Consider the following 25,334-nt stretch of genomic DNA (forward strand, 5'->3'; position numbering starts at 1 on the left):
ATTATGCAACCATTGGCGTAGGAGCACTGCAGTCGCGGGGAGGAGTTGCATCCGTTCTGCGGTGGTATGACTCACGGCAAATTGCAGCCGCGGCGCGCACTTGATTGTACGCACTGTATATTTCCTTTGGAAGTTAAAAAGTCAAAGGGATGTAATGAATTTAAACATAAATTAAAATTATTTTTATTTGATCGTCCTTTCTATACATTGAATGAGTTTCTTCAACAGGGACATGAGGAAACATAGCAAGGTTTTTTAATTAACAAAAAAAGAGAAGAAAAGGGAATTGTAGTAGTTATTGTTATATTTTTAAAATTCTTAGTGATGTTGTAGGGAAAGTACAGTTTTTATTTTTAGTCTAATACATTCTAGGATTATAGAGCTTTTAACAGTGATGTAGTTAGTGAGTTGACTTGTTCAAGTGTTGCAGTTGTAACAGTATGAATGCAAAATAAATATGAAATATGAAATTTGAAGGCAGAGGCAGATCCAACACCCAGATTATCACTTGGGCCATTATTTGTCCAGAGAGTGTCCAAGGTTAAAAGAAATTTCTGTGGTAATAATAAAAAACTGTTTGCACAAACATTTTTTTGAACTTCTTTATTTATTAAATTGCTAAGAACTGTATGTCAGTTAGTGTATACAAAGTAAAAACCTTTTTCAAGAACAGAATGTATGCCTATGCCTCTATGCATTGTAGAATGTGTAGTACTGAATAACTCTTGTTGATAATAGGCTTAATTGCAGTAAATAAACATGAACTACAGTGAGGATGTCATTGTAGCAAAGTACTCATCCGAAATGAAGTACACTTATCCACTCTTCTTACAAATTATTTCTATCAATTGAACTCATAAAGAGGATGTTATGTCCATCTGTCAGTCAGAATATATTTTATTTCGGAAACCATTGAAAGGATTTGAGTGAGTCGGGATAGCATAGATGGTATAGTGACTGGCTGTGGGCTGGACAACAAGAGGGGTTGGAGTTTTAGTCTCTGTAGGGGCAAGAACCTTTTCTTCTCCATGTTGTCCAGACCAGTTTTGGGGCCCACCCAGCCTCCCTTCCAGTGGGTACTGGAGTCTCTTTCACCAGTGGTAAAGCGGCTGAGGTAGAAAGCTGGCCATTCCCCCACCAAATAGTGCAGAGGTCAAGAAAACTTGGATCTCTACATCCACTCTCCCTTTTGTCTTCATGGCTTAGTGCTTAATTAGTTAAGCACAAGGGCAACTTTCCCTTACCTTATCTAACAGTACCCTCAGGATGACTTTGGTGTTGTTTCAGGTAAGAGCAAAACTAATGTCATTCATTGGAGGGTCTAGAAACTGTGGCAGAGTTGTTAACTTTCAGTTTTTTGTGGAATATACAGTGCGTACTGACAGTATGGAATATTTATTTTTCTATTTTCTGCAATATCTGATGAATCGCTGAAAATCACGAACATGTTAAAATACAGCAGTTTAAGGTGATATGTGGGAAATTTCAGGTATTGATAATGTACACTAGCAGAAATTCTGCACAAAGCTAGGTAATTTGTTGTGCAACACTTAATATACAAGGTTGACAGGCTTATAATTACAGATAGGAAAAGAAATGGAAGCATCAGTTTTTTCCCCTGAAGTTGTGTTAGTAGAAGTATTAACCCCATTACCTAACAAACTACATGCAACTGATATTTAGATAATTTACTCCTAAATAATGGTTAAGTCTATAAGGACACAATAATGCCATTTTTCAAATTGTAGGTTTGGACTGAACGAGTGTTTCATTTTGGGACATTGGCAGTTTTGTGAAATTGAAAATTAAATATATTGCATACATTTACTGTAACATACTAGACTGTCTGCATAAAGCTGTCATTAATAGCAGTATGCAGATAGGTCTGTATAGTGTCATGTGGTTTAGTGACTATAGATGGGATTCGGATCACTAATTGTATTTATTGAACTCTTATAACCTGTAACTGCAAGTAAGGCTTATGCTGTCATTTTTCTGAATATGAATTTGAATTTATTTACATTTTGTAAATTCAAGTAATGGTTGACACCATAAGATATGGAACAAGTTGAGTACAAATATGTAGTATCTGTACAATAATAGTTTTGCTTCACAAGTTAATGAGATTATAATACAGTATTAATATTACCATGCTGCAATTAAGCAAAATGATACAGTAACATTATTGGGAACACACGTTAGCTTAGAATTGATATCAAGTACTGTTTGTTTACATTGAAATATTGATCTATGGAGTAGAAGGAGTGAGTAAGTAAGTAATGTTTCAGTGTTATTCTAATTAGCTTAATATTACCATTTGCTTTTTTGAGACTTTGAGGGAGGCTATTGAACACTTTGATGCTGGAGGAGTGAAGTCCTTTTTGATACAGAGAGAGATTTGCAGAATGTTGGTGTAAGTTGAGTTTTTCCTTGTATTTGTGTTGTGGATGTCAAAATTTAAATTGTACTGTACATACCTTTGTTGTCTACCACAAATATGAGTGGGAGTGTGTATTGTGAGTTTTTAAATAAATATCTGCAAGAATCTCTATTCTTGCTTGCTTCCTGTGATAATTCTAATTGCCCTTCTTTACATTTTGAAGATTTTAGTGCAATCTGTAGAGTTTCTCCAGAATGTTATTCCATATGATATAGCAGAGTGTAAGTAGGCATAGTAAACCATTTTCATTACTTCCTGAGTCATATAGGGTTTAACAGATCTGAGTGCATAACAAGCTGCATTTAACATGTGTAGTACCTGCTCAATATGCAATTTCCAAGACAGTGTACTGTCTATAAGTAGTCCAAGGAATTTCATGTCATGTGCTTTAAAAATTATTTTGTTAGCATAGCTTACATCCAGGTTAATCTGGGGTCCATATTTAGTTGCAGATTGTATGAGATGGTTTTTTTAAAAATTTAATGGCAGACTTTGCTCTGAACAATTTATTTAAGTATTTGAATATGATCATTATGTCACTTATAAGATCTGTGGGATTTGAGTTTGTAACTATTGTACTAGTATCTTCTCCAAATAGAATTGGTTTAGATTTATTGTTAACAAAGTTTGGCATGTTATTTACATAGAGAAGAAAGAGCAATGGACCTAGTATGGATTCTTATGGGATGCCATGCCTTATTTTACTCCATTTTGAAGCTATCTGATGATTAAAGTTTGTTTTTTATTTCCATCCTTTAATATACAAGGTGGTTCAAATATGATTGAGACTATTTTTTTTTTAAACTGTAATTGCCAAACGCTTACTTGCACATGTCAGTCTTCAATGTACTCTGCCCCAGAGTCAACACATTTTTTCCAATGGTCTGGAAGCATCCTGATGCCCTTTTGAAAAAATGCTTCTGGTTGGTGGTGTATCCTCTCCTGAACAGTCTGGATGACGGTGTTGTTGTCCACAAACTGCATGCCTTGCAAGTCTGATTTGAGCCTTCCGAACAGGTAGGAGGAATCACTTGGGGGTCAAATCGGGACCGTACGATGGATGTGTCAGAAGGTTCCATTTCAATTTCCGGAGGGTTTCCATTGTTGTTTTGGCCATATGGGGGCATGCATTGTCCTGAAGGAAGGCTACCCGCTTTTCACCTGTCTTCTGCTTGGATCAGAACTTTTCCTTCGTCTGAGTAATAAGCTGCATTGACTGTTCTGGCATCTGTCAGAAAGTCTACATGGATAACCCTCTGCCAGTCCCAGAAGAACGTTGCCATCACTTTTCCTGCTGAATGGCTCCTCAGCGCTCCCTTGGGTTTGGGAGAACTGGTATGCCGCCACTCGCGTGATGACTGCTGAGACTCGGGAATGAAGTAGTTCACCCACGTTTCATCGGTGGTCACTATAGATTTAAAAAATGCATCACTTTCGTCTTCAAACTGCTGTAGGAGACGACTGGCAGCTTGCATGCTCACCATTTTGTTCGCGTCCATCAAAGTTTGTGGTACCCACCATGCTTTCACCTTGCGATAGTGCAGGTGGTATTTCACAATGTCTTCTACACTACCAACACTGATGGACTGCATTGCTCCAAGTTCCTTGATAGTGATGCACCTATTCTCATGAATAAGCACGTCTGCACGATCAGTGTTTGGCTCTGTGATGGATATTCACGGCCAACAATCATGCGGTTCATTCTCCACGTGCTCTCTGCCCTCTCTGAAGTACTTACACCACTCAGACACATGGGTCCGTGAGAGAGACTCTTCCCCATACTGTTGTTGGAGTCTGTGGTGAATTTCAGCGGATGGGACGTTTTCTCCAACGAGGAATTTGATTACAGTGTGTTGTTCCAGGCTCCGCAGTACCTTCTGTTTGCTCATCACTCTAGCAACTCCCAGACAAGACTGAACAGGTTCTAACCCAAACAGGAGGGAGGGCGGAGGTTGTGGCTTCAGTTTCTCAAGGTCCCACAGCTGCTGCACAGTGCGGCTTGTTTACACACAGATCAGCCCCGGTCATATTTGAACCACCTTATATATCCACAAGGTATGATTTAATCCAATATTTAGCTTTAAAAGTTATTCCATACCAATGTTATTTGAGCAGTGAAGTGTCATGATTAACGCAGTCAAATGCTTTAGCTAGATCATGCTTCATAAACCAGCACAGGTCACACTAGGTCTTCTCAGTCTCTTAAAGTCTTCACTGTCCATTGCTTCATGGCAACATCCAATGGCAGACATCCCACTTCCTTATAGGAATAGCCAATGAAGAAGAAAAAAGATAAAATTTGTTGGATGAATTCTGTAACACAGAGCATTTGTTACAAGGTTGCCCAGGGTCACCAACCTGTTCAAAATGTACAATACATCATTGGAAAAAAGGTCTAGGGAATGCAAATGAATGGAATTAAAAATTGAAGAAAACTGCTATGTGCACAATTTGCTCTTTTTAGATGATCAACTTATAATTACTAGAGAAGAGGATGCTAATTACATAGGAAGAATGTGAGAGATGTGGTCTTACATATATACATACATACATACATAATTCATAAATTCACTGATCCATTGTCCGAATTGGACCGGATATTAAACTCGTCAAAATAAGACTTGATTGCAGAAGTACAGCTGTGTCAACAGCAAACAACCACACACAACCAAAAGCACCAAATAACCATGATTTACATTGTCATTCATAAACAAAATTACAAGGAATATAGTTATTAAATGTTATACATGCTTAGCAGAAATATATTCATCTATTGAATAAAAAGCATTTGTCATGAGGAAACTTCTCAGTGTGCATTTAAAAATCTTCACATTATCACTCATCCTTTGTATATTTTGGGGAAGATTATTATAAACCATAATGGATGAATATAACATTCCTCTCTGGATTGAAGATAATCTCACTTATGACACGTATAGTTTTCTAAACTGTCTAGTGTTTATATGATGATTAAAATAAAATTGTGAAAACGAAATATTTAGGCACAGATCATTCAGATCAACAATTCCAAATGTAAAACAGTTTAAGTATTTTGGATCAGTGGTTCAAGAGAAATGGCTTATCTGACCTTTAGCATACTAAATTCACTTTTATGGAGTACAAATTTTACACTCAGCAAAGCTATTAATATACAAATCAATAGTGAAAAGTGTATTAACATATGGAGCTGAAACATGGTCAATAAAACAGAAACACAGACGTAAGTTATTAGCTATAGAAATGGATTGTCTAAGATGTTCGGCAAGGATGTCATGAATGGATAGAATTAGAAATTAAATAATTAGAACAAAAATGGGAATGATGGACAGGTTACAGGAAATAGAAGAACAGCATTTAAGATGGTGCGGCCACGTTATGTGAATGGAGGACTGCAAAATTGCTTAGCAGCTTGCAGAATGGAAACTACAAGGGAAAAGGAGGTGTGGCAGACCAGTCAACACATGAAGGATGGGATTAGGGACAACATGCAGAGAAGAAACTGTGAGAATGAAGGATGTTTCAATTGTGAGCTCTGGAGGAAAAAAATTATGCCTTTGGATTGAGGAAAACAATGTATTCGCTGAAAATCACCATGTTCTGGTGACTGACTTCTTCTGCTGCGTCAGTGTACCAAGGGACCTGAACAGTATCCAAGGACAGAACTTCAACTTACAACTGTTGCAGGAAGAGTTATGGCATCACTGAGTCTGCAAGAGGCGCAGTATCACTCTGCTCCACAGTTGGATGACATTGTGGGACCTTACATTAAGACAATAGAGAAGCACCCGCAGAAAGTCTGTTGGACAATCCAGAGAGATTTGGATGAGACACTACTCTTCTCCCTCCTGGCCTACACAGCTCCACCAGACCATAAGCATGACACCTGGCAGAATAGTGTTCAGGAGGAATCAACATCTGGTGTGTGACCTGTTTGGAGCTCCCTCAGACAAGAAGCAACCTATGACCCATTGCATGGCAGACCTCATGGAATGTCTGCATGACATCCATCATTACACCTGTTGACATCTGAAGGTGACAAACAACAGTGTGAAGTCTCACTACAGTCCCAAGTGAACTCTGCTGGATTGCAGGAAGGAAACCAGTCTGGTTGTAGGATCAGAGGGACATCGTTCAAGCTATAGCCATCATGGGAAGGCCCTTACAAGGTGGTGGCCTGGATCAGCGGTTTAGGTTACAGGACCCAATGTCATCGCAGAGAAAAGATGATAGCAATGCACATGGACAAACTGGTATTTTCTAGAGCAGCCTTACGGAGAACATTGTCATGCCGACCAAATGCAGGGGGAGGTGGGTCACCTGCCAGCCTTTGTGTGTACCACTGTTTGAGAAACACTTCAATCTCTACCCCTTCTGGATTGTTGTGAATGCTGAGTTAACCGAGGTTGACCAAGATCCCGCAAGAATGTTTGGGAATGATGACACTGGAATACAAACTCATAGAATTAGCGAGTTAAGCCAGTCTGCACTTAGAGGCAGCATGCGATGTTCATATATGGTGAAACTGTTCGACAAAGAGCAAGGAGTGAGTCTCATGCTAGCAGCAACAAGAAAAGTACAAGAAGACATTGCCATGGTGTTTAATGGAATAATAGTTAACAAAAACAAATTGATATCAGAATTGTGACAAACTGTAAATAACTGCTCTAAAACAAGATAAGCATTAACAATATTTTCTTTACTTGTTTAAAATTGAAACTTTCCATAATAATTCCCTTCTGACCATGTAAAATGTTTTCATGTAATTTGTAACAGGTTAGTGAGTTTAAGCTTATACTGTCTCTCCTTTCCTGTTATCTATTTTATTGACAGAAATATTGTCTGTGCATGGTCTTACAGAGTGTGTCTAAAGCATCTTTGAGGGTAGATCATTATAAAGTAGAGACATAGAGTGTTACAACTTTGTTAGAACGTCACTAGATTCTATTTTCGAATAAGAAATTATGTATTGGAGGTCTCATTGAAAGCACAGGACTTTCCTTCCATAAGGTTTCCTACTCAGGGTATGATGAGAGATGTTTTAGACAATATTCTGAGGTCTTTCTTGCATTTCAAAAAATATTTCTTCAGACATTGTGTGTAGCCTGTGTGTAATTCTTTTAATTCTTTAACAGATCTGTGATTTTGGATCTGTCTTGCATATCGTCAGTATTTAGTTTTCTCTAATAATTCTGCTAACCTCATCCCTAATACCTATACAAAAGTTTCTTCTGTAAAGGTTTTAAAATTATTTGGACATTTTACAATTTGTATGAAATTATTGCAAATTCAGAAAATACACTGAGTTCATATAATCCTAGTCATGAATGACACATATTGCCATACATAATTTGTGTTTCAGAAAGCCCTGGATTATGTCATGGATGCTCTTCTCATGTTGAGGTTGCTTATGCATCAAAAACATAGTGACAGCAGTTGAACAGTTTATATGAACTGCTTCTGTATAATACTGTAGAAGAAAGTTAATTATTTTGGAAAATGGACATAAATGGGTTAGTATTGTTGTGATATTTCAGACACTGATATTTTATGTCTTGATTTGTTGAATAGTTTTAATTGTATATTGTTGTTAAGGTCTACTAAGCAACAATTGATTTCAATTACATGTTAACATAATCAGGATCAATCATGTAAAAGGCAAAAAAAAAAAAAATAGAGCTGTTCCTGTAATTTCTTTTTTAATTCGCTTAGTGGTGGGTGGAGTCCAACTGGGTCCACTTGGCATGGTGGCCACTGATTGGCCTATTGTAGCCTGCCCTGGGTGCTTACGATGATGGAGAATTTGGTGGAATGAAGATTGGCAGGGGAAACTGAAGTACTCTGAGAAAAGCCACCCCAGCGCCACTTTGTCCACCACAAATCCCACTTGACCAGACCCGGGATCGAACCCGGGCTGCCGTGGTGGGAAGCCACTGACTAACCGCTTGAGCTATGGCACAGCCAAGCTGTCCCTGTAACAGGCCATGGAGGACCATAGGGGTGTGTGAAGTCGAGGCTCCAGCATCCTCTAGACCAGGCATGTCAAACTCAACTTGTACAGAGGGCCACCTTAGCCCTATAAATAATAGTCCAGGGCCGCACTTCAAATTAATAATATACATTAGATTTTGATACAAGGAAATTTAATTCTATTTATTATTTAGGAATAATTTCAATATAATTACATAAAGTGGAACACTTATGTTTTGCCCACAAATCAAACATGTAATTTTACCTTCTATTTCACAGAAATAAGGAATTTCCCATTTTTCTTGAGAAACACGGCGCTCACTTTCAATAGTTCTTTTTTTGCTACTTGAATTTTTTAAAAGTGACATTACCCTTTAAAAGTTACTGTACATATACAAGAAAATTCATAGTTGATAATTTAATGTTTAATTATAACCTTTATACGTTCATCACAATGTAATATCAGCACCTGTCGCTGTGTGAAAATGAACTGAATGACAATGTACAAGAGACTACCGGGCTAGTAGGAAGGTGTATCTTGTCTCAATGGTCATAAAAGTGAAAGTTTTCTAGCAGCCCATTAGACAATGGCTGGGGGTTGCAAGCTAGTTTTGAAGGTAGAAATCCCTTGCACTTGTCAGTTGCCACCCTCCTTGCATTCTTACTACGCCTCCAAAAGGGATTCTTGGAAATACTTGAGGTGGTGAGGCTGTGCAGATTTTAGTGCGTTAACCTTCTGAAATACAATAGTTTGTCCTTCACGAACTTTACAAACCGTTAGTTGGACTAACCTTTCTTCAATTCTCAGAATCACTTTTCCTGCAGCCTGCTAATTTATGTCTGCGTGAGACTTCGTGTCTTCTGGTCTGTTGGAAAATTGTTGTTACAAAAAATATTTCTACTAACATTTTAATATCGATTTTAATATCAATTAGCTCTAAAAGTTGAGGGGCTGCACTTTGTGGCTATGGGGGCCTTGTGTGGCCCGCGGGCCACATGTTTGACACAGCTGTTCTAGACAGTCGGCTCATAGATGGCGGTAAGGTTATCAGCCCTACATGCTGGCTGCCCCGTACCCCCCAGGAAAATTCCTGGTACTCATTTCTGTTAGAGGCTGAGTCGACCCCAGGGCCATAGTGTGGCTGGAAGGATTAGGTCAATTGAAAAATCCAGTGACATCATCGGGATTCAATCCTGCAACCTTCCATCTCGTGGCATAGTGGCTCAATCAACTACACTACCGCATGTACGAGAAAACATGTGCAGTGTCTTTGCACCAGTTTTTGTTGTTTCCATTTATTCTTATGGAATTATTGATCATGTATTCTATCTCAGAATCACCAATGACACAACATATGTATTAAGTTAATATTAAGAAAGGCAATTTTAAGAGCAGTGAAGACAAACATTTATTCTCTACTTGTGTTATAAAGGGTGAATCTGAAATGTGCATACAAATTTTAGAGATGAGCTCCATGAACCAGAACCAGAAAACAAGTTCATATAAATATGGGTCCGAAAATGCTTGCTTTCTGATTTATAACTCAGAAAGGACACATTTGTGAGAAGTACTTAAAATGTCATCCATGAGATTTAATATGTGCTTGGGCATGTCTTTTCATGGACTGTCAAATTCGTTCAAAGATCCTAGGATAGTTGTGGATATTCTGATGTGTTACTGTATTCATGTTGCAAACAGGATCTGAATGCAGAAAGGCTTTTCACTGCCCCTGCATGTAGAAATTCAGAGGATTCAAATCAGGTGAGTGTGGGCACCACATAGTGGGTCCACCTCTACCTGTCCACTGGTTATGATAGATACTGTTGAGGACATTTCACACAAAATTGTTGCAATGTGCTGGAGCACCATCATGTGTAAACCACATGCATTCTCTGACTGCTAGTTGTACATCTTCTAGTTGTCTGGGCAAACTTTAACAGAAAATCTTTGTAGTGGGCACCTATAAGCTGATGTGGCAAAACTTGTGGGCCTACCAAATAGTCGCCAACAAACTCCGTGATTTTAGTCCGCAAGTGAACTAAATCGACCTAGCGACCGCCACTTGTTGGTGAAGTTTAGTGCCAAATTTGCGGATGGAGGGTATTGCGTCGTCAGTGCAATGAATCCCCATGGCTGGTAATTTCGGTTTTCTAGACCGGAGCTGCTATTTCCTTGAAATAACTCCTCAATCCAAAAATACCTGTTAAAACCTTAATGCTGAACTATTGCCGTTGTGGTACATCATGAGGATTGTCTTGTGCCCACTGATGGTTGTTCTGAAAATTTATGATCAAATCTATACCAAAACCTACCTTTCTTCCCCAATTGACAGCAAGAGGCTTCAATATTCTGGTCCCTCTGAGTGGATGATCAGTGGTGGAAAATATTTTATGGTTTGGTTGGCATTAATGTGGTAGAGACAAGGACTTCTAACCATTGCCATTTGTATGGCCATACATAGATTGCATGCGTGCCAATTCATAAAATTCATGCTGTAGCATTCACAATAACAGCACAAGAAAGTTAGAATTTCACCCTATGTATTGTAGCAGTTCTTGTATAATTTGCCACTACACATAAGCAGTAGACATGATCAGCATGATGCAGATGCTGAAGCTGGACTGCTAACCAGTGATACCAATAACACCATTAATAGAAAATGTGCTGGTCATATGTAGACCTACAGCAGGCTAGCCTATAGCCACCAAAATTGGTAACATCAGCTGAAATAGTCACTAAATTTGTCGGTCTGTAATTTGGAAAGAAGGTGTTTACAGATGCTTATTTATACAACCTTGTTCCCATGTTTTGGTGTGAAGTTCATCCCCAAACTTTGTTACCACATTTCACATTCACTCTGTAATCATTTCATACCAATACATGAAGCACGCAATATACATTTGTGAATTTTCCATTGTCATTATTTATGCCTAGCAAGTTTGTGAGAAATTTTCTTAGGGTGTAGTGGAGAATGAGAGAGGTTATATAGTTATATAATAATTCAGCTGTAATAAATTTGCCCTCATTTTCTCCTGGAACAAGAAGGCAAGAAGAATTAATTCATACAGGCCTGTTCTGTTTTCTTCTTTGTATGAGAAAGATATCTTTTACACTTTTTATTGTATAGATTTGCTTTATATTCAGGCATACATACTAGCATGGATTTTTTCACAGATGGCAAGTAGTCTTTATTTTTTAAACATATTTGGTCAGATGATTGCTTAAAAATACAGATCAATTTTATTTTACATTAATATATCAAAACATTTTTTTCTGTGTTGCAAATGTGTGTTTTCTTCTGGTTTCAGAATTTTAATTTTAGACACTTCTTAAGTGGAATACTATACTATAAACACTCTGATACTGTTCTGAAATAAATCACTACCCATTATTGCTTTAACAAATGTACAGATAACAAGGCTCAATTTGTGCACATTGTCCACAGACTGACATATGACCTCACCAAGATAAACAATATCAAAGAAAGTGTTAAATGGTACTGAGTGTGAAAGAGTAGGAGGAGAAAGAATGCTTTGAAGTCTTACTTTCAAAATTTTTACTGATGTATGTTGTACAAATGAAGATTAAAAATAGTTAAAAGCTAAACCATCTTTAGAAGCAACAGAATGCATGGAAGCTTTATTGTGTTGCAAGAATGGTATATTTTACCACTTACTCGAGCCTTTTTTTTTGTCCTTAGATTTTCATGGCAAATATCTAACTTCATTTTTCTGGGTTTTGCCTCTTTATATGTTAAAGCTATACCAACATTACACTGTGCATTGAATGAAGTGAAGCAGGTGGCAGCGAACAACATAGATCTTGCATTGGGAGTAGGGAAATGGCAAGGGTTGCTGGTGTTATCCAATTGGAAGGAACCATGTGGTTAAGAACTGTTGAAGAGAAAGAGGTGAAGCTAAAGTGTATGCAGTTTATATCTGCCTTCATTCCATGGAGACCAAACACAATGTCACTTCAATAAAACTGAAGCCCCAGTCAAAGGCCTTTACTGTTCCCACATCCCCAAGGAAGCCACTGTAGAAGTCAGCCACCTCCACAACTTCAATCACGATATCAAATAAAAATGTATATAGTTGGGCTTCACTTCTTTCCTCTGATCCTTTTTAGTAGCACATTGCCCCTTCTCATTGGATGACATCAGATTCTGCCCTTCTTCCTGACCCTTAACTTCAAATGCTAGATCTCTACATTGATCCACTCTATCCCACCTCATATTTAGTCTGATGTTGATAATTGCAGTGTATGCTGAGACACTGGAACAGTTTCAGCATGCGATGTACTTAACACTCAGAAGCCAAAATTACATATGACAGACAGTGGGACTGGAAGAATTGAGCATGTAAAAACAGCTCTCTTATTGATTTCAAAAATTTATAATTGATGTGAGGCAGTGTGGAAAAATAACTCAAAACATGACACCTAAAGAAAAATTGTGATAATGAACAGTATTTCTTGACCAGTTCCATGGGTCATATAAGATGCTGGATCCAAATTATATTATTTTTCTCAGATTTTCAATGGACTGATGACTTTCACACCTTTTACTCTTTGTTGCATACTAAAAATTCCCTTTATTCGTATTTCTGATATACAGGGGTTGAACAAAATAATCGAAATATTATAGTTACTGTACACATTTCTTTATTAATTTGGTGTTGGACCATCTTTTGACTTCAGTACAACTGCATTCCTTCTTGGAATGGACTTGTATGAGTTTTGAACAGTCCCTAGTGGAATTTATACCATTCTTCTTGAAGAACGTCTTCAGGGTGCTGTAGAGATGTTGAGGTGGGAATCTGTTCCTCACTCTAGTCTCCAAAACTGATCAGAGTGTTTCAGTGATCAAATGTAGTGATTGTGGTGGTCGGGGAAGATGTTGAAATTCACCTTCATGTTTTTCAAACTGTGACTGAAGAGTTCCACCTGTGTGAATTGGGGCATTGTCATCTTGGAAGAGTGCATCATTGTTCAAAAATAATGTAACATCATGGGATGCACCTGATTACCCAACCCGTCCATGCACTCCCTTGCTATAATTCGGATGTGAAGGGTAATAATTGGATCAACAGAATACTGTACCATGATACTGCCGCCTAAACCATCACAGAATCTCCCACATGTTTCACTATTGGAACCAGTCATTCTGGGTTGTAGGCTTCCTTGAGTGTTCTCCAAATGTAAATTCTTCCTTATGTAGGGATTAGCATGAAGGATGACTTATCTGACTATATCGAGGTGCATTTCCGCTTGTCTGATGTGCAGGTTTTATGGCATTAACCATCATTTACGCATCTGAGCATTGCTTTCAGTAATCAGAGGTTGTATTTGTGAAGTTCACATCTGACAGTTTGTGGCAACATGGTCTTCAGGATGAATATTCAGTTCTGTTGTCACCAGTGCGGCAGTACTGTGATTTTTAGAAGCAGTCCTTCTCGATGTACGATGATCTGTTTCTGTCAATGTTGATTTTCCTCTTCACTGATGTCTTCCCATGATTTGTGTATGCTGACATAACCTTAGAAACTGTCACTTTTGGTGCACATAATAGTGTGAGTTTTGTCTCACACACACACACACACACACACATAATAGCGATCGGTCCTCTTTCAAAATTGGACAGGTCTCCCATTTTCCGATTATTTGATATGGACTGTCGCTCAACACAATCAGTAATGCACTGAAATGAGCACCACAGAGTGTAAACAAATGGAAGAACATCATTCGGTGTTGCCAGCTGAAGTTCTTTCAATGTAGCCAACACAAATTCTGTTCCTCGATTTCTTAGTGTTTCCATTATTTTATCAAGCCCTTGAAGGTGGTTAAGGCAATGAAGAGATGGTGTCAGCTTGACCTTTGTTTGCTACAGTATTTATTCTGTTGAATATTTCAATCACAGTAAAATAGTATGGCCTACTGACAGATGGGAGTAATGTTTAAATCACAGAGTAGCCACATGTAATTATTAACTGTAGTCTAATCTGGGAGATAACGTGGTATTAGATTTAAGAACATTAGCACTATGTACTTTTTAGAAAGTTATTTAGAGCCTCAGATCTGCATGTTGTGAGAATAAGTTGTTTAGTTCTGTTTTGTTTCTGAACGTTTGTTACACTAAATTCATTCTTTTTCTGACAGTTAACTTTGACTTTGACATCAAGCTTCAAATGTGAATGAAACTGAATTATACCATATGTTTCATTTTCCACAGTGTACAAGAAGTTTCACCTTCGAGCGAGCCAGATTTCTTTTCTTCACCAGGCCCATCAAGTAGGTCACCTAATTTCCAACTTCAGTCATCTGGCGGATATAAATTCTTTTCACCAATTTTATGTAGACCTGTATTCTTCCACCAGTCACCAGACACTGTTGCTTTGAAGGAGAAACCGTATAAGTGTGGCATATGTCACAAAATATTTGTACAACTTAATAGTTTGAAAACACACCTACTTCATCACAAAGGACAGAAGGAGTATATATGTACAGTGTGTGGAAAATCTTTTGCTGTACAAGGAAATTTGAAGACACATCAACTTATACACACTGGCGAGAAGCCGCATAAATGTGGAATTTGCAAAAAAGGGTTCACAGTTCGCAGCAATTTGAGAGCCCATGAACTTATTCATACTGGACAAAAACCACATGTCTGTAGGGATTGTGGGAAAGCTTTCTGTGCCCTAAGTAATCTTAGGACACATGAGCGTATTCATACCGGTGAGAAACCCTATGTCTGTGATACATGTGGTAAAGGATTTACAGCTCACAGCAATTTGAAAACGCATGAGTACATCCACACAGGTGAAAAGCCTCATGTGTGTCATATTTGTGGCAAAGCGTTTTCAATTTATGGAAATTTAAAAGCCCATAAACATCTTCATACTGATCAGAAACCGTTTGAATGTGGGTTTTGTGGGAAAGGCTTCACACGGCGAGATATCCTTAACCAGCATGCACTAGTGCATAATGATAAGAAGGCCGAAAATGAAGCATTAACTCTAACATTTGTTGAAACAAAACCACTACTGAATATTACTGATTCAGCGTAAAATTAATAAAAAATTGTGTTCCTGGAAAAGAAATTGCTAAAGCATTTGTTATTGGCCAACACACTGTGTCAGATATTAATAAACAAAAATAATTTATAGAGACATTTGCTTTAAAATTCAATGTGGGTAGTGATAAAAGCAGTGTGTCAAAAAGATATTAAAAAGCCAAAAGAAGTGTTGCTGGAAGATGCCTTAATGAAGTGGTATTTACAGCAAAGGTGGAGTGGCATTGGTGTGCATTTGTGTCGAGCTAATGGCAGCAACAAGTCTGTAAGGCATTTGAAGTTGCACAATTTTACTTGCAGTTCAGGATGGCTGTGGCAATTTAGACAAAGGCACAGTATCACTAATAGAAATAGCTGGAGTGGTGATGATGAATGTGTTGAGCCATTGAGTGGTCTATGAGAAAATACACAAGCCTCTCATAGACAAGAAAATAATCAAGATTGGCTTCAGCTGGATGAAGGAAACACTGGATATCAGTTTCTGACAGAGGAAGAAATTGCTGCAGATGTTATTAAGGATTCTTCTATGGAAGAAGATTCAGATAAAGAGCTAGATGAACTACAGGAATCTACAATTAAGAATAAACTTCTGAGCTCCACAAGAAATGGCATTGATACAGCAAGTCAGAAATTGCAGGAGTATTATGCACACCTAAGAACTGTGAGGGATATCCTAAGTAAAGAACAGCAGCAGAGGTATGTTCAGACAGAACTTGACAGTTCTTTCAAATCTGCATAAGTACGAGTACATTCAAAAAGAAGTACAACTTCTTAGTCTATGATCGATGAATAAATGTATTGCTTTTATAGTTTTTAAATAAAGGCTCCATAGTGATATATTTTATTTGTTTTCACGAGTACTACTTGTATTATTAAATCTTCCATTTATCTGTGCTGTCAGTTTTCTTTGCCTTGTAAGGCTAACTTTGGTTCATTACTCTGGATTAGCAAGGGTTTGCTATATTCAGTTCCACTGTTTCAATCCTTTTAATTCAGTTAATTCTTTTAAATTGATGTTATTTAATAAAGAAGATTATAGATTTATAATATTTTAACTGTTAGAGAATTGAATTGAATACTGTATATGTTAATTACGTAACATCATATCACAACTCCTTCCATTGTTAAGAAATGTAATTTTAAGTTTCATCTGTAATTATGCTTTATTCTTTAATAGTGGTTCTGAAAATTGGTACTTCGGAATTATGACATTCGTACTTTCTATTTATTTTATTTTTATTTTTGTATTCTAGTTTGTTTTGTAATAACATTTATAGTGTACTAAGAATCTCCTTTCTCAAGATAGACAGGTGGCACAAGATCAGCCACCTCCAAGAAAGACGATAGGAGAATTGACACAAACCTGCATGGTTTATAAATTTTAATCTTAAACAACAAAGTTTTTAAAAAACTTTAAAAAATTTAATACCAGGAAGGCTGCTGTGACTGAAAAGTTGAACATTGTGTACATTGTGTATTTCAGACATTATATGTGTATGTATATAATTTAACACCTATTGTAATAGTAGTTTCTGGAAAAAGTATTGATGCCCTCTGAGGATGATCCATAGGGATCGAAACATGTAAGGGTGATGAGTTTTCAAGTGATTTTTATCACTTGAAAACTCATCACCCTTACTTAAATTGTCACACTGGATGGTATTGTTTTTTTCTTTGTAAAAGTGAATGAATATTAAACAACATATAAGCCTCAAAAAAGCCCCGGTTAAGCTGCAAACCGGTTTATCTGCTCCCCAGATAATCGAGAGTTGAGTGTACTTGCAAATATTGAAACTACAACATTCACAATAATGACAATATTGGTGTGGTATGTCTTAACAGTGCTATATAAATATTAACAGTGGTATTAGTAACAATGTATTGGATGAAGAAGTAAACATGATTGTTCTATTCATTCTTGTGCATTGAATGGCAATGATTAGCATCTGCTAGAAGGGTAGCTGTGGAAGTGTCTGTGTTTTTCAGCATTGACCGCTTTAATAGAGTAAATTGGAATGTTTTGGTATGACTTATGTACCAGCATACTACACTCATGTATCATACAGTGTTACATTTGCTTTTTTTTTGGGGGGGGGGCCACGACTTTTTTTAATTTGCTTAGTGGGGGGGTGGAGTCCAACTGGGTACAGTTGGCACGGCTGCCACTGATTGGCCTATTGTAGCCTGCCCCGGGTGATTATGATGATGGAGAATTTGGTGGAATGAAGATTGGCAGGGGAAACAATGTACTCAGAGAAAACCCACCCCAGCGCCACTTTGTCCACCACAGATCCCACTTGACCAGACCCGAGATCGAACTCGGGCCACCATGGTGGGAAGCTAGCGCCTAACTGCTTGAGCTATGGCACGGCCTTTGCCCAGGACTTGGGCTCCTCTTAAGCTGGTCATTCCTTTCAGTTTGGTAAGTATGCAGTATTCTGTGTCATATTAATTGCTGTTACAAGCAAAATTTGTATATGGCCTTTTGTTATTAAAGACTGTAGTAGAAACTAGTAAGTCTTGGAAAATGTTAATATTTTAGTAATCAGAGAATTTAAGAGTAAAAGAAAAAACAAAGGTAAAGCTATCTCTGTAACAGGCTGTGAAGGCCCATAGGATTGTGGAATGTTGAGGTTTACACAATTTCTCTTAGACAACTGGCTCACGGATGGCAGTAAGGTTGTCAGCCTTATGCACCGGCTGCCCTTTACACCCCAGGAAGATTCCTGATACTCATGTTATATTTTAGCGTCCTGTTGCACTGATTTAAGTCCATGATTTATTTAAACCGTCTTGCAGTGCATACACTCATTTATCTCCTTCTCTCCCTCTCACTACATGTTTCGGCATAATAATGCCATCTTCAGGTGCTTATTCATCCACGCCAAACTAGTTCATTGCATGCCTATCCTCATATTAAAATAACTAAAATATATATCTATCATATACATTGACAAATGTCAAACGTTAAAAATATTAAAATTGTTCAGGATACCACATCGCTACGCCAGTCACGCCCATTCTCCTCTGTTGGAGCACTCCTTCACTATCATGTGTGTGTCTGTAACGTGAATTTTTTATTCATTAATACAGCGTTCCGTATTTTATTTATTACTTGTGGTATTATAATTTTTTTTTTTTTTTTAATAATACTCACTGTGCTTTTGTTGTGTCTTGCTCCTGTGACTGCGTGTGTTATACTTTTGGGCCTGCTGGGTATGTGTGTGTGTTCTGTCTTCGTTTTGAGTGAGTTATGATGTGGGCGTAGATGTGGTAGGGGTAGGGGGTGGGGTGTTGTTATGTTGTTCTGTGTAGATAGTGTTTAATTCGTGGTATATTGGGGTGTATATTTCTTTATTTATGTTATTCATGTGTGTGTTTTTCTTTGTCCTATATATATAGTAGTTCTCCAATGTGTTCAAGTATTGCCCCTTCCTCGTACTCATTTCTGTTAGAGGCTGAGTCGATCCCAGGGCCATAGTGGGGCTAGAAGGATTAGGTAAATTGAAAAAAAATCCCCATCACTGGGACTGAAACCTGCAACCTTTTGGCTTGTAGCATAGAGCTTCAACCAATTATGCTACTGCCTGTCGTGAAGAATTTAAGAGTTAAAATAGCTATTGTCAATGTGTGTGCTTGTGTGCGTGTTTAAAGGCAAGAATTGTAGTTCATGAATTTTGAGAATATCGAGTGGAATTCATTGCCATTTTTCTCATATTTGCTTTTTCAGTGTGCAGTTCTTGTTCTGCCCATGATTTTATCAAGTTAAAAAATTGTTTCCAGGATTTATGTGTATAATAAGCCTTTATGTTCATGCTTGATGAAGATGGTTTGTAAAAGTCATAATGCAGGGTTTTCACAACGGTACTTAGCAGTGGATATATGAAGCTGATCAGGCTTAAAGAGCACCTGCAGACTGTTTGCCTTAGAATGATGTAGACACGGAAGCTTAATTTAAAATTGAGCAAACAAGATTTGAAACAGAGGGCACACATTCCAATCATGGCTATATTCCCCAAAAGAAGCCAGTGCTGGAGGCAAGAGATTGCATGGCATTAAGGATTGCCAAAAGGAAAAAAGCCACATGCCATCACAGAAGGCCTTTTTTAACCATGTGCCATGGAAATGGCCGAGCTGATGTGTCATTAAGTTGCAAAATTAAATAGCACAGATCCAATTATCAAATAATACTGTTTGTGATCTAATCAAAGACATGGTAGGATGGATATATCTGCAGTCAAACTGGTGGAGCAAATAAAGGAAAGTGTGGCAAAAATTGACTTGCAGTTGGATGACTTAACTGATGTCTCAAATTATGCCAAACCTCCAGTTTTGTCTTGGCATGTGCATCAGAATGAAATGAAAGCATGATTTCTCTTTTGTAAACCTCTGAAATGAATAAAGAAGGCAGTGACATGATTATGATGAATGAATTTTTCGATTCTCACTGCTTATTATGGGACCTTGTAGAGGCATTTTGTACTGATAGTGATTTTACCATGTTGGCAAACAATTCAGGATTCACAACTCTCATCAAGAAGATGTGATTACTTATCACTGCATTTGTCAGAACATGGTGTGGAAATGACAGTCTTCCTCCATATTTGTATGATGTACGATTGGATTGTATTGGATGCTATAGTGCAGGCTTTAAATTTGTTATGAGCAACATCATCAAATCCCCTATGTTCAAAGAACTGTGCAGAGAGTTGGGTCTGAACACATCATTCTGCTTCACACAGAAGCATGCTGGTTATGAAGTTATGAGTTTTCAAACTTTTGTGATATGAGATGTTTATGTATGAAAAATTGTAAATTCTGCTTCAGTGTTTCATAGATTCAGATCCTGTGAATTCTTTGACATACCTTGCAAATGTGTTTGGAATTCTAAACTTGTTGAAAATTTCACTACAGGTTACAGACAAAACTATTTTGGAGGCCAAAGAAAGGTTCAAACTTTTCAAGAGAAGAAAACTTCCTGGGGGAGAAGCATGAAATCAAGAAACTTGGCAAAATTTTTCTTCCATGTGTGAAATAATTTTAGATTTAGTGTTCATTGGTAGCAAAAGTTAGTGAGAGTGGTGCTGTAGACTTAGACAACCAAAAAACCATCATAGAAGAAACTTTTCTGGCAGACTTAGCTGACATATGGGTAAGGAATCCCTTAACTATTTCTCTTGAAAAGATCAGTGAAACTGTTCTGGCAATAGACAACTTAATAGTATGTTTAAACTGAATGTTATTGTTTCGGTAATGCATGATTAAGCTAGTATCACAGAGGGAATGCATGACAACTCACATTAAGACCAAGGGGTATGTTGACCAAAAAGGTTTAGAACTGCTGATCTAGAGATAATGCTTTAGACTTGTCAGGAGATGTTTGACCAAAATCTTCGTAGGGTGACCAGCTATTTGACAGGTTTCTTCTAGAGCTTCTTCAGGTACACACTGGGTTAGTACCTAATTTAGGCTGTGATCATTTCCCTTGAACTCCTTTACAGTTCGTCCCCATAAGGCATTCTACTATCTGACACTATATAGTCTAGATTTGAAAGCGTCATTGAATAGCCCATAGAGGAAGTATGCAAAAGTAATTTTGCCTCTAATTTGCTGTGGGTGTGAAACAATTTCTCTCACATTAAGAGAACATGGACTGGAGATTGACGTTAGGATCCACGAGGGATGAACTAATAGACTGGAGACAACTGCTTAACGACATTTATATTTTGTAATATTAGAATGACCAAGTCAAGGAGGATGAGATGGCAGGGCATGTAGCACGTGTGGGAAATGTGTGCATACAGGGTTTTGGTAGGAAGACCTGAAGGAAAGTGAGCACTTGGAGACCTAGTTGTAGGTGGAATAATACCAGATGGATCATAGAGAAATAGGTTGGAGAATATGGACAGGATTTATCTGGCTCGAATGGGGCCCAGTGGCGGGCTGTTGTGAACCCGGTAATACTGAATTTCATGAGTGGCTGCGCAAATGTCGACTTACTAAGATCTTAGATCTAGGAAGTTAGTGAAATTATCATCAGTATGAATGTAGCAAAAGATTTAACAACGAAAAATTTTCAAATCGGCGAATGTAACATTTACGTCAATTACAGCATGTGCAACAATACATGTAAAGCATCACGGCTATGTTTATGCAATACTGTTTTTTTTTTCACGTATTACTTCTATGATTAAGAACCTTAACATAAGAGTTACACGGAGAGTAACAATATTCGTGTCCTATTTTAAGCCCGTGTCTGTACGCTACTCTGGGGAGTAGCTGTTAAAAATGTGAAGACGTCTATCTGTGAAATAGTAACTGATCATACAGGATATAAAACGCCATTTTTCGTGCATGCCATGACGCTGCGTTCGGTATGTAAGGGAGGTATCGTGTAGTATAGCACGTTTAGATATTTATTGATCCAGAAATTAGAAACTAAGTAAAATGTAAGCGCTATTAAAACTTTATTTTATATAGGCAGCTAGTTTAAGAAGAAATATTTAACCGGAGAAGAAGTAAAGTGTACCAACACTGCCGGACGCTACGATCGTGCGCTTGCTTGTTGTGAATGCTTTAAATCCCTGTAGTATCTGTGAATTTAACGAACTTTTTGGAGTATATTTAGTACATTTAGATTTGCTATTTTCAAGTAATAAGAAATTTTGACATGCAGTGAAAATTCCGCCGTTTCGAATTGTCGTCCGGTGTCAACCTGCAACGGCACATTAAACGTGATGTTTAACATACATCGGTAAGTCTTAGGTTCATAATCTTCATAATGTTCCATTATCTGCGTCCTGAGCGGTCCTGAGATGCGAAGAGGTTTGGATTTTGTTCGTTTTCCACAGTTACTGGCAGAGTGCTTAGAGTGAAAATTTCATACAGTGAAGTAGAAAGTTACGAAGTGTGGCATATTGGATTAGGAGTACAGCTTAAATGCATCATAAAAAAAGAAATACTGGCACATCTCAAGAAAGAGACCAATTCAGCTCAGTAGAGGAGTATATGAAAGGTTTCCTAAATATTGGTTTATGACTTAAATTATGCCATGTGATATATAACTGGATTTTGTTCGTTGTTGCACCTTTTTTACATTTCGTTAGGTGGGCAAACCTGATGGAAGGAGATTGCTAGGAAGATATAGATAGAGGTGAATATGAAGTTAAAATGACTTGTAAGAAAATGGGGGGCGGGAGGGGGAGCAGACTGGGTTCATTTCGCTGAAGATAGAGACCAGTTGCAGGATGTTGTGAACATGGTAATGGATCTTCTGGTTTCCTAAAATGCTCTGAATGTCTTTAATAGCTGAGTAGCTGTTAGCTTTTCAAGAAATAATCAGCTTCATAGAGTTAGATTTGTACAGAAAAATTGTGAGGTGAATATGAATGCATGGGGAAGATTGTACCTTTATATGTTTTTTGTTTCAGGATATATAACACCTTGTATTTCTTATGGATAAAACATAATCATTGAACCTGGGTATAAATATATAATCCTTTGATAGCTGATCATTGTAAAAAACTCCCCTGATGAAATTAGGGTTGGTATCCATAAGGTTATTGTAATAAAATATTCATGTTCATGATTGGCTTTGCATTCTGTATTTGTGTAATTTTTTTGAATATTAATGCAACATGCGAATGACCTCCACGATGATGATTTTAGGGTTGAAATCTGTAGGGTTCTCTTAATAAAGTATATAATTTTCATGGATGAAACTGTATTCTGAATATGTCTATAAGCACTGAATAATTAGCAGAACAGTATGTCATCTAATGAGGTAAAGTTGTCCCCATACTTAATCAAACCACTTTGAAGATAGGACAGTGGAGGTACAGCTGCACCATTCATTTCCTCTTTAGTAAATGGAGCTGAGTGGTTGGCTTCACACCCCAGTCTTTTTGTCCCTGGTACCCATTGTATAGGAGGCTGGGTGGGTCCCAGAGCTAGTGTGGGTGCTGTGGAAGAGAGATATTTCTTGACCCTGCTGGGAATTGAACCAAGCTAGCCATCTCATAGCCTGTTGCTATACCTTCAGAGCTATTCCGGCTTATGTCATCTAATATAAAGTTATTATTGTTACTTCAAAGACTCCACTAATAACCTAGATCCTACATAACTTGTAATTTTACCATAACTTATAGGCTTATTAATTCAGAATAAATTAAGACAACAATAATATATGATATAAACTCCATCCTAAGTGCAACAATTTATTGTAGGTCTTTCGTTTTGCTTTCTTCTACACTACATGTTTCGGCTGCAAACGGCCATCATCAGGTGTATACACTCNCTAAATATAATATTGCAACAATAATAGGTTTAGGTTTCTTGTTTTGTTTACAAGATAGCACTGTAAATCATATGCTTTGTAATATTGGTGAACTGACAGGCATATGATCAACTTATTTGCTACAACAGTACCATAATTTGCCCTAACTTATGTTTACTTTGAACATGCTATATATCGTTGTGTTACTATATGTTGATGAAAATGGACCTTTGCATATCCTACAGAAGCTGTGTAATGTCTTATGAAGAAGAAATTCTGAAGGCAGATGAATTGGGCAAGGAGGATTGTATATTGGAACCAGAAGTTATTGTAACTGTAAAAGAAGAAGTTAAGGTGAGTGCTGAATGCCTTGACTTTATGCCACATGTAAATAAATACATTTGTAAGAGGTTATATAAATGTGTTTACCATATGTGGGTTTGTAATTCTAGCCTCAATTTGAAATAGATATATACACGTTCACTAGATCATATTAAGTAGGATATGAAACAAATCATAGTACCATTAAGTTATCTCATTCAGAATGGGTGAAGCAATCCCTAGAAACTTCCCAAATATGAATCTTATGCCTGATGAAGGAACTGACACCATGGAGCAGAGTCCTTCATCAGAAGCTGCTAGTCACTCAGCTACTCAAGAATATCCCAATATCTCATGGAACCTCAAGGTTCATTACCATGTTCATAAGAGCGCTCCAGTGGTTCCAATCCTGAGCCACATGAATCCAGTCCATATGACCCAATCCTCTCTCTCTAAGAACCATTTTAATATTCTCCCTCCCTTCCTAGTGGTCTGCTTCCTTCTGGTTTTCCCGCCAATATCCTATATAATCCTTTAGGCATTTGGACAAAAGGATTTCAAGAATGATGTATTTAATGATGTGACTTGTTCGAATGTTACTTTTGTAGCAGTTATGAAGGCCAAATGAAAATGAAATGAAATATATGCATTCCTCTTCACCCCCATTTGTTCTACATGCTGTATCCATTTCATCCTTCTTGACTTCTAATTATACTTGGCAAAGAGTACAAGTTATGAAGCTTCTCATTGTGCAGTTTTCTCCAACTTCCCGTCACCTCATATCTCTTCCGTCCAAATATTCTCCTCAACACCCTGTTCTCAAACACCCTCAGTCCCTGTTTCTCTCTTAATGTCAGAGACAAACCAGAACAACAGGCAAGATTATAGTTTTGTATATTCTAATTTTTATGTTTTTTGGACAGCAGAAGGTTCTGGACTGAATGGTAGCAAGCATTACCCAAGTTCAATCTCCTCTTAATTTCCTCGTGGATCAGGTTTTGATTTGTTGTAGTCATTCCCAAATATCTGAATTGTGCCACATCTTCAAAAAATCTGTTACCTATCTTTATGTCCTGATATTTCCTGCATTTTGCTAATGAGATACCAACATATACTTAGATTTTTATGTGTTTTCTTCTAGCCCAACGTCCTTACTAGCATCGATTAATGTTTGTGTGTTTCTCTTTATGGTATCTGTATCATCATCCAGTAGATTCACATCATCAGCATAGACCAACAGCTGATGTGTCTCATCAAATTT

At 37.5% G+C, this 25,334-nt stretch overlaps 2 protein-coding genes across 11 annotated transcripts in view; both read left to right on the top strand.

Moving 5' to 3' along the window:
- The window catches only part of LOC111870089 (gastrula zinc finger protein XlCGF7.1-like), a 19,470-nt gene extending 3,103 nt beyond the window's left edge, over positions 1-16,367 (top strand). The window contains exons 1-3 of one of the 4 annotated variants that reach the window (XM_023862075.2): positions 4,454-4,495; positions 7,800-7,950; positions 14,638-16,367. In XM_023862075.2, the coding sequence (XP_023717843.1) occupies positions 7,937-7,950; positions 14,638-15,472 (849 nt within the window). In that variant the 5' untranslated portion in view covers positions 4,454-4,495; positions 7,800-7,936 and the 3' untranslated portion in view covers positions 15,473-16,367. Of the gene's footprint in view, positions 1-4,302; positions 4,398-4,453; positions 4,496-7,799; positions 7,951-14,637 lie in introns of those variants that run through there. The other 3 variants (XM_023862076.2, XR_002843792.2, XR_002843791.2) reach the window with 3 other exon arrangements.
- A 5,395-nt stretch (positions 16,368-21,762) lies between these two features.
- LOC111870088 (zinc finger protein OZF) overlaps positions 21,763-25,334 on the top strand; it is a 39,178-nt gene continuing 35,606 nt past the window's right edge. Inside the window, exons 1-2 of one of the 7 annotated variants that reach the window (XM_023862070.2) lie at positions 21,763-21,851; positions 23,998-24,106. In XM_023862070.2, coding sequence (XP_023717838.1) covers positions 24,008-24,106 — 99 coding nt within the window. In that variant the 5' untranslated portion in view covers positions 21,763-21,851; positions 23,998-24,007. The other 6 variants (XM_023862069.2, XM_023862074.1, XM_023862072.1 and 3 more) reach the window with 6 other exon arrangements.

This window comes from Cryptotermes secundus, unplaced genomic scaffold (genome assembly GCF_002891405.2).
Source record: "Cryptotermes secundus unplaced genomic scaffold, Csec_1.0 scaffold545, whole genome shotgun sequence".
In the NCBI taxonomy this organism is placed as follows: domain Eukaryota; kingdom Metazoa; phylum Arthropoda; class Insecta; order Blattodea; family Kalotermitidae; genus Cryptotermes; species Cryptotermes secundus.